Source organism: Vidua macroura, chromosome 33, assembly GCF_024509145.1.
Source record: "Vidua macroura isolate BioBank_ID:100142 chromosome 33, ASM2450914v1, whole genome shotgun sequence".
Taxonomy (NCBI): domain Eukaryota; kingdom Metazoa; phylum Chordata; class Aves; order Passeriformes; family Viduidae; genus Vidua; species Vidua macroura.
In genome coordinates, this window is record NC_071603.1 from 698,428 (window position 1) to 707,978 (window position 9,551).

Genomic DNA, 9,551 nt, shown 5'->3' on the forward strand with positions numbered 1-9,551 from the left:
AATATGTTGATTATCAGCAGAAAATCGATTTGTTGATAGGCTAAGGATCGATACACGGGCAGAGAGAGCGGAGCAATCCATTGATCCATGGATCGATCGATTGACCGAGGGGTGAAGGAGGGGCCGGGGGGGCGGGGCCGAGGGAGGGGGCGGCCGGAGGGACAGAGGGACGGCCGGCCGGACAGAGGGACGGCCGGAGAGCCCGGACAGTGCCGAGAGTCCGAGCCGGAGCCCGGGAGCGGCCGAGGGGAGGAGGAGGAGGAGGAGGAGGAGGAGGAGGAGGAGGAGAGCAGGTGGGGATCGATTGATCGTGAGGGATCTGAGGGGATGGTGGGACCAGGGAGAGAGGATTGATTGATTGATTGATTGATTGGGAAGGGATGGGGGGAGATGAGAGCAAGCAATAATCAGTAATTGATTGATCAATAGAGTGAGAGTGGCAGTGATAGGTGGATTGATGAATAGATAATAGATCAATATATTGATAGATCAGAGAGACAGATTGATCTATCAATAGATCAATAGAGACCAATAGATTGATAGACTGGTCAGCAGATTGATCAATCAGACTGATAGATAAATCCATTGATCAAGGGATGGATCAATCTATCAACACATCAGTTGATCCATCTGATAGACCAATAAATTGATTGATTGATTGAGCAATCAATAGGTGATCAATAGAGGGTCCTCGTGCTGTTCTCAGCCTGTCCTGTGGCCGAGCTGGGTCCACCATCCTTCGTCCACCCTCGGCCACTCCGTGTCCTTCCTCCACCCCTGGGGCCAATCCTCATCCTCCTCCCTTCACCCTGTGGTCACCCCTTGGTCACCTCCGCTGACCACCCAAACCATCCCTGAGCTCTCCTGACCCCTCCTTTGGTCCATCCCTGGGTCTGTCCACCCGCTGACCACCCTTTGGCCATTCCCTGACCACCCTTTGGCCACCCACTGACCACCCTTTGGCCACCCGCTGACCACCCTTTGGCTACCCACTGACCACCCTTTGGCCACCCACTGACCACCCTTTGGCCACCCACTGACCACCCTTTGGCCATTCCCTGACCACTCTTGGGCCCCTCCTTGACCACCCTTTGGCCATTCCCTGACCACCCTTTGGCCACCCACTGACCACCCTTTGGCCACCCGCTGACCACCCTTTGGCCACCCACTGACCACCCTTTGGCCACCCGCTGACCACCCTTTGGCCATTCCCTGACCACCCTTTGGCCACCCACTGACCACCCTTTGGCCACCCGCTGACCACCCTTTGGCCATTCCCTGACCACCCTTTGGCCACCCACTGACCACCCTTTGGCCATTCCCTGACCACTCTTGGGCCCCTCCTTGACCACCCTTTGGCTACCCACTGACCACCCTTTGGCCATTCACTGACCACCCTTTGGCCACCCGCTGACCACCCTTTGGCCACCCACTGACCACCCTTTGGCCACCCGCTGACCACCCTTTGGCCATTCCCTGACCACCCTTTGGCCACCCACTGACCACCCTTTGGCCACCTGCTGACCACCCTTTGGCCATTCCCTGACCACCCTTTGGCCACCCACTGACCACCCTTTGGCCACCTGCTGACCACCCTTTGGCCATTCCCTGACCACCCTTTGGCCATCCCCTGACCACCCCTCGCTCCACCCCTCACCCTTTCCTCCTCTTCCCACCCGCAGCTGACCTGGGCCCTGTCCAGCTCCGTCCCCTCTCCGGCCATGTCCTTCGTGGAGCTGCTGGCCCGCCTGGGCGGCATGGGCCGCTTCCAGGTCACCTACGTGGCCGCGCTGGCCATCCCGCTGCTCATGCTGGCCAGCCACAACCTCCTGCAGAACTTCACCGCCGGCATCCCCGAGCACCACTGCCGGCCCCGGCCCGTGGCCAACGCCACCGCGGCCGACGTCCCCCTGGTCGTGTCCATCCCCTGGGACGGCCACCGCCGGCCCCAGAGCTGCCGCCGCTACGTGGAGCCCCAGTGGCACCTCTTGGACGTCAACGGCTCGGCCAACGCCGCGGCCAACGGCACGGCCGCCGAGGCGGCCACCGAGCCGTGCCACGACGGCTGGACGTACCTGGACGGCATCTTCACCGACACCATCGTCACCGAGGTGAGGGAGGGGAGACAATTGGGGTCACCCAGGGCGGGGGGGTGCCAGTGTCCCTGTGGTGGCCCCGCGGTGACCGCCATGGTGTCCTCATGGTGACCTTGGTGGTGACCCCCGTGGTGCCCCCATGGTGACCCCCGTGGTGACCCCCATGTTGACCCTGTGGTGCCCCCATGGTGACCCCGTGGTGGCCCCCATGGTGATCCTCGTGGTGTCCCCATGGTGACCCTCATGGTGACCCCCATGGTGACCCCATGATGGCCCCCGTGGTGCCCCCATGGTGATCCTGTGGTGATCCTCATGGTGACCCTCATGGTTTCCCCATGGTGACCCCCGTGGTGACCCCCCGTGGTGACCCCCATGGTGACCCCGTGTCCCCCTCTCGGTGGCAGTGGGACCTGGTGTGTGACTCCAAGAAGCTGAGGCAGGTGGCCCAGTCCATCTACATGGCCGGGATCCTGCTGGGCTCCTGCCTCTTCGGGGTCCTCTCCGACAAGTGCGTGCTCCCCCGGCGCTGGACTGGGAGGAACTGGGAGGAACTGGGAGGAACTGGGAGGAACTGGGAGGAACTGGGAGGAGCTGGGAAGGGGGGAGAGGAGTGGTGTGCTCTCTGCTCCCTCTGGCCCCCACTGTCCCGGTGTCCCCAGGGTGGGTCTGTCCCAGCATGGGTTGTCCCCCTCTGTCCCCACGTCACTCCCAGTGTTCCCAGTGCTCGTATTCTTCACCCCAGTGTTCCCAGTGCCTCGTGCGCCCATCCCAGTGCCCACGGCCCTGTCCCAGTGACCCCAGCACACCATGTCCCCCCTTCCCAGTACCCCTGTCCCCAACCCAGTATCTCCAGAATCCAACATTCCCTCGTCCCAGTAGCTCCAGTTCCCCACATCCCCCACCCCAGTGCTCCCAGTGCCGTGTCCCCGCAGGTTCGGGCGCCGGGCGCTGCTCACCTGGTGTTACCTGCAGCTGGGGGCGACGGGGGTGGGCACGGCCGCCGCCCCCCTCCCTCCTGGTCTACTGCGTGTGCCGCTTCCTGACCGGGCTGGCCATGGCCGGCGTGTCCCTCAACTCCGCCTCCCTCTGTGAGTCACCGCCCCGGGGACCCCCAACCCAGGGAGGGACCCCCCAACCCAGGGAGGGACCCCCTGTCCCAGGGAGGGACCCCCCTGTCCCAGGGAGGGACCCACACATCCACCCCAAAAACCCAATGAGCCATGAGAGGGTCCCAACCCCACCCCATTGACCCATGGGAGGGTCCTGGCCCCAAACCCATCCCAGTGACCCCACCCCACTGACCCAACCCCACTGACCCAACCCCACTGACCCCACCCCACTGACCCAAATCCACCCCACTGACCCAACCCACTGACCCAAACCCATCCCACTGACCCCACCCCACTGACCCAACCCCACTGACCCCACCCCACTGACCCAAATCCACCCCACTGACCCAACCCACTGACCCAAACCCATCCCACTGACCCCACCCCACTGACCCAACCCCACTGACCCAAACTCACTCCATTGATCCAACCCAACCCCACTGACCCAACCCCACTGACCCAAACCCACTGCCCCAACCCCACCCCACTGCCCCAACCCCACCCCACTGCCCCAACCCCACCCCACTGACCCAACCCCACTGACCCACATGAGGAACCCAAGCCCCAAGCCCACCCCAGGGCCCCCTGGGACAGCCCCTGACACCGCGGTCGCGCCGCAGGCATGGAGTGGATCCCGACGGAGGCGCGGGCCGTGGTGGGGACCATCAATGGCTACTGCTACACCCTGGGCCAGTTCGTGCTGGCGGCCGCGGCCTTCGGGCTCCCGCACTGGCGGCAGCTCCAGCTCGCCGTGTCCCTGCCCTTCTTCGTCTTCTTCTTCTACTCCTGGTACGGGACGCCCCCAGTGCCCACCCCCAGTGCCCACCCCCAGTGCCCACCCCCAGTGCCCACCCCCGGTGTCCACCCCTGTCCTGAATTTTGGGGGAAAAAAGGGACATTGGGAGTCTGGGGTCTTTAAAGGGTGGGGAAAGGCCCCCCACTCAAATGCTGGGGTTGCCACTGACCTTTCCCTGACCCCTCTGTCCGGGGTCCTTTGGGTGGAGCGGGGTGCAGGGACCCCCCAAGACCTTCCCCCGACACCCCCAGCCTGGCATCCTTTGGGGTGCAGGGACCCCCAGATCCCCCCTCCCAGTTTGGGGTCCTTTGGGGTGCAGGGACACCCAGATCCCCCCCTCCCAGTTTGGGGTCCTTTGAGGTGCAGGGGACCCCCAGATCCCCCCTCCCAGTTTGGGGGTCCTTTGGGGTGCAGGGACACCCAGATCCCCCCTCCCAGTTTGGGGTCCTTTGAGGTGCAGGGACCCCCAGATCCCCCCTCCCAGTTTGGGGTCCTTTGGGGTGCAGGGACACCCAGATCCCCCCTCCCAGTTTGGGGTCCTTTGGGGTGCAGGGACACCCAGATCCCCCCTCCCAGTTTGGGGTCCTTTGAGGTGCAGGGACCCCCAGATCCCCCCTCCCAGTTTGGGGTCCTTTGGGGTGCAGGGACACCCAGATCCCCCCTCCCAGTTTGGGGTCCTTTGAGGTGCAGGGACCCCCAGATCCCCCCTCCCAGTTTGGGGTCCTTTGGGGTGCAGGGACACCCAGATCCCCCCTCCCAGTTTGGGGTCCTTTGGGGTGCAGGGACACCCAGATCCCCCCTCCCAGTTTGGGGTCCTTTGAGGTGCAGGGACCCCCAGATCCCCCCTCCCAGTTTGGGGTCCTTTGGGGTGCAGGGACACCCAGATCCCCCCTCCCAGTTTGGGGTCCTTTGAGGTGCAGGGACCCCCAGATCCCCCCTCCCAGTCCGGGGTCCTTAGGGAGGGTGGGAGGCGATGGGAACCCTCCAAACAACCGGATCCCCGTGGCGCCCCCAGTTTGGGACCCTTTGGGGGCGGTGGGAGGCCGGGGGGGGTTCGGGACCCCCCCGGTGCCACCTCGCCCCCTGCCCAGGCTGTACGTGGAGTCCGCGCGCTGGCAGGTGACCTCGGGCAGAGCCGACCTGGCCCTGCGGGGGCTCCGCAAGGTCGCGCGGGTCAACGGCAGGAAGGAGGAGGGGGACAAGCTCAGCGAGGAGGTGGGGAAGGGTCTGGGGGGCCGCCCAGATACCTCTGAACCCCCCAAATCCCCTTGATCTGACCCTAAATCCCCCCCAGTTCGCCCTCCGTCCCTGACCCGCCCCGATCTTGAGAGATCCCCCAAATCCTCCCGTTCTCCCATCGATCCCCCTCATTCCCTCTCTCCATGGCCTCGACCCCCCCCCCCAGATCCCCTCGGTCGGATCACCGTGATTCCCCCAACCCCCGGCAGACCCCTCGGATCCCCCCCCTGATCCCTCAGATCCCCCCCAGACCCCTCAGATTCCCCCCCCCAGACCCCTTGGATCCCCCCCAGACTCCTTGGATCCCCCCCTGATCCCTCAGATCCCCCCCAGACCCCTCAGATTCCCCCCCCAGACCCTTCGGATCCCCCCGAGACCCCTCAGATCCCCCCGAGACCCCTCGGATCCCCCCCAGACTCCTCGGATCCCCCGAGACCCCTCAGATTCCCCCCTCCAGACCCCTCGGATCCCCCCCTGACCCCTCGGATCCCACCCCAGACCCCTCCAGATCCCCTGGATCCCCCCAGACCCTCCGGATCCTTCCTCGACCCCTCCGATCCCCCCTTGGACCCCTTGGATCCCCCCCAAGGCCCCCGGATCCCCCTCCCCAGCCCCCTCGGAGCCCTCCCCGGGGCGGATCCCGGCGGATCCCGCAGATCCCGGCGATCTCCGCAGGCGCTGCGGGCTCTGGTGCGCCGGGAGCCGCCGCTGCCGGGCGGGGCCGTGGCCGCGCTCGTCCGGACCCCCGGCATGAGGACGGTGTCGTGCGGGGTCTCCTTCGTCTGGTGCGTCCTGGCAAAAAGCACTTTTTATCTGGGCGGGGGGGGGGGGTGGTAAAAAGCACTATTTGGGAACAAAAACTAATTGAGGGGAAAAAAAAACCCCCCACATTTCAGGGAAATAACCCATCAATTTTTGGGCAAAAATCCCTGATTTTAGGTGCAAAAGAAACACTTTTTGAGGGAAAAATTCCCCCCACCTTTTGAGGCACACCTCAATTTTTTGGGGAAAGTCTTTCACTTGTTGGGAAAAAACCATCTTTTGGGGGGAAGAACTTCTTTAGGTAAAAAAAATCCTCACGTTTATTGAGGAATAAAGCTTATATTTTGGGCAAGAAACAACTTTGGGGGAAACAATCCACTTTTTTTTTTGAGGGGAAAAACACCTTTTGGGTTAAATCTCTCATATTTTTGGGGAAAATACCCCACTTTTTTGGGACAAACCCAGAACCTTTGGAGCAAAAAAAAATCCTCTCTTGGGACCAAGCCCCACTTTCAGGGCAAACCTCCATCTTTTGGGACAACCTCCATCTTTTGGAGTCCCAACCAACCGTTCAGTTTTGGGTGGTTTTGGTGCTGATTTGTTGGGTTTTGGCGCAGGTTCTCCACCAGCTTCGCCTACTACGGGCTGGCCATGGACCTGCAGGGCTTCGGCTTCAACGTGTACCTGAGCCAGCTGGTGTTCGGCGCCGTGGACATCCCGGCCAAGCTCCTGTCCGTGCTGGTCATCTCCTGCCTCGGCCGGCGCCCGGCCCAGGGCGGCTCCCTGGCGCTCGCCGGCCTCTGCATCCTGGCCAACATCTTCGTGCCCAGCGGTGGGAGCGGCCACGGCGAGGGGACGGGGAGGGAGGGATGGGATGGAGGAATGGAGGATGGAGGAATGGAGGATGGAGGAATGGAGGATGGAGGAATGGAGGATGGAGGAATGGAGGAGAATGGGATGGAGGAGGGATGAAAATGGGTTGGAGGACAATGGGTTGGAGAAGATTGGGATGGAGAAGAATGGGTTGGAGGACAATGGGATGGAGGGATGGAGGACGGAGGGATGGAGGACAATGGGATGGAGAAGATTGGGACGGAGGAGAATGGGTTGAGGACAATGGGATGAAGAAGGGATGACAATGGATTAGAGGACAGTGGGATGGAGAAGACTGGGATGGAGGACAGTGGGATGGAGGACAATGGGATGGAGGAATGGATGATGAAGAACAATGAGGTGGAGTGGGGATGGAGGGAAGGAGGGAGGGAGGGAGGCAGGGATGCATCAGGAGGGTGCCGGGTCACCGTAGGGGTGAAGGATGACCGGTGGGTGGACGCTGAGGAGCCGCAGGGCCGGGGGTGACGCGTTTGGCCGGTCTGCAGAGCTGCCGACGCTGCGCATGGCCTTCGCCGTGGTTGGGAAGGGCGCCTTGGCCGCCTCCTTCAACTGCGCCTACATCTTCTCCGGGGAGCTCTTCCCCACCGTCATCAGGTGGGTGGGGTCACCCCAGCCCCGCCCCCCCATCCAGTCACTGTCCACGTGCCAACCCTACCTTGCATCAACCCGACCCTCCATGAGCCCAACCAAGTCATCAACCCAACCACTCATTAACCCAACCATCCACCAACCCAACCACTGACCACTCCATCCATCCATCATCCATCATCCATCTGTCCATCCATCCATCATCCATCATCCATCTTCCATCCATCCATCCATCCATCATCCATCCATCATCCATCCATCCATCCATCCATCATCCATCCATCATCCATTCATCATCCATCCATCATCCATCCATCCATCCATCCATCCATCCCATCCATCCATCATCCATTCATCATCCATCCATCATCCATCCATCCATCCATCCATCCATCCATCCATCCCTGCATCCATCCATCCATCATCCATCCATCATCCATCCATCCATCCATCATCCATCCATCATCCATCCATCATCCATCCATCATCCATCCATCATCCATCCATCCATCATCCATCCATCCATCCATCCATCCATCCATCATCCATCCATCATCCATCCATCCATCCATCCATCCATCCATCCATCCATCATCCATCCATCCATCCATCATCCATCCATCATCCATCCATCATCCATCCATCATCCATCCATCCATCCATCCATCCATCCATCCATCCATCCATCCCTCCATCCCTCTGTCCGTCCATCCTTCCATCCCCGTGTCCATCCGTCCCTCCCACCACGTGTCTCTCCCGGCACAGGCAGACGGGGATGGGCCTGGGGGGCACCATGGCCCGCGTGGGGAGCATGGTGGCCCCCCTGGTGCGCATGCTGGCCGACGTGACCCCGGTGCTGCCCCTCGTCATCTACGGGGCCGCGCCCATCATCTCGGCCATCGCCACCTGCTTCCTGCCCGAGACCCGCAACGCGCCCCTGCCCGAGACCGTCAAGGACGTGGAGAGGCGGTGAGGACACCCCAAAACCCCCCCGAGACCCCCCAACCCTTCCCTGGGGGGAACGTCCCTGTTTTGGTTCTTGGAGGAACCCAGGAGCTTTGGGGTTGAAAAGGGATGAAGAAGGTTTGGGGTTGGGATGAAGGTTCTGGGTTGGGTTGGAGGTTTGGGGTTTGGATGAAAGTTTCGGGTTTGGGATGGAGGTTTTGGGGTTGGGATGGAGGTTTTGGGGTTGGGATGGAGGTTTTGGGGTTGGGTTGGAGTTTTGGGGTTGGGATGGAGGTTTTGGGGTTGGGTTGGAGTTTTGGGGTTGGGTTGGAGTTTTGGGGTTGGGATGGAGGTTTTGGGGTTGGGTTGGAGTTTTGGGGTTGGGTTGGGATGGAGGTTTTGGGGTTGGGTTGGAGGTTTTGGGGTTGGGTTGGAGTTTTGGGGTTGGGTTGGGATGGAGGTTTTGGGGTTGGGATGGAGGTTTTGGGGTTGGGTTGGAGGTTTTGGGGTTGGGATGGAGTTTTGGGGTTGGGTTGGAGGTTTTGGGGTCAGGTAGGGCTGAGAGTTTTGGGAAGACCTGAGCATTTTGGGGAGAACGTTGAAGGCTTTGGGAAGGGTTGAAGGTTCTGGGATTGGGAAGGATGAAAATTTTGGGGAGCGACTGGGAGCTTTTGGGGTCCCTCCAGAGCGGGTCGCCTCGAGGACGACGACGTCGCCGTCCCCCTGAGCAGCACCAAGAGCAAGGACGGCGCCTGAGGGGGGATTTGGGACCCTCGGGGGGGGATTTTGGGGCCGGGACCCCCCTGGAGTCCCCCAGCCCCTCCCCCCCGGGTTATTTATTCAATCCCAATAAAATCTCGTGGGAATTTCGGGATCGGGCTCCGCCCGCGGCCGCTCTGGGGGGGGGGGTGTGAAGGATTTGGGGGCGTCCCCACCCCCAAAGGGGACTCAGACATCAGGGGACCCCCCCAGAGCTCGTTAACGAGGATTAATTGGAATTCCTGGAGCTCGCTGGCCTTTGCCCCAATTCCGGCGATTTGGCTGCAAAATAAATCTGGGAACGGGATTAATTCGCATTTCCAGGCGGGGAAAAAACCCCAAACGGGGCAGATTTAACCCCAA

General features: G+C 61.7%; 1 protein-coding gene across 1 annotated transcript; it reads left to right on the plus strand.

Annotated features, from left to right (window-relative positions):
* Nucleotides 1–260: 260 nt before the first annotated feature.
* LOC128820997 (solute carrier family 22 member 6-like) lies at nucleotides 261–9,270 on the plus strand. Its single transcript, XM_054001851.1, is given in 12 exon segments — nucleotides 261–293; nucleotides 1,683–2,111; nucleotides 2,501–2,604; nucleotides 3,029–3,100; nucleotides 3,102–3,184; nucleotides 3,826–3,994; nucleotides 5,093–5,216; nucleotides 5,916–6,025; nucleotides 6,620–6,834; nucleotides 7,382–7,490; nucleotides 8,250–8,453; nucleotides 9,116–9,270. Coding segments are annotated over 11 exon segments (1,650 nt in total). The 5' UTR covers nucleotides 261–293; nucleotides 1,683–1,721; the 3' UTR covers nucleotides 9,186–9,270.
* Nucleotides 9,271–9,551: the final 281 nt, after the last annotated feature.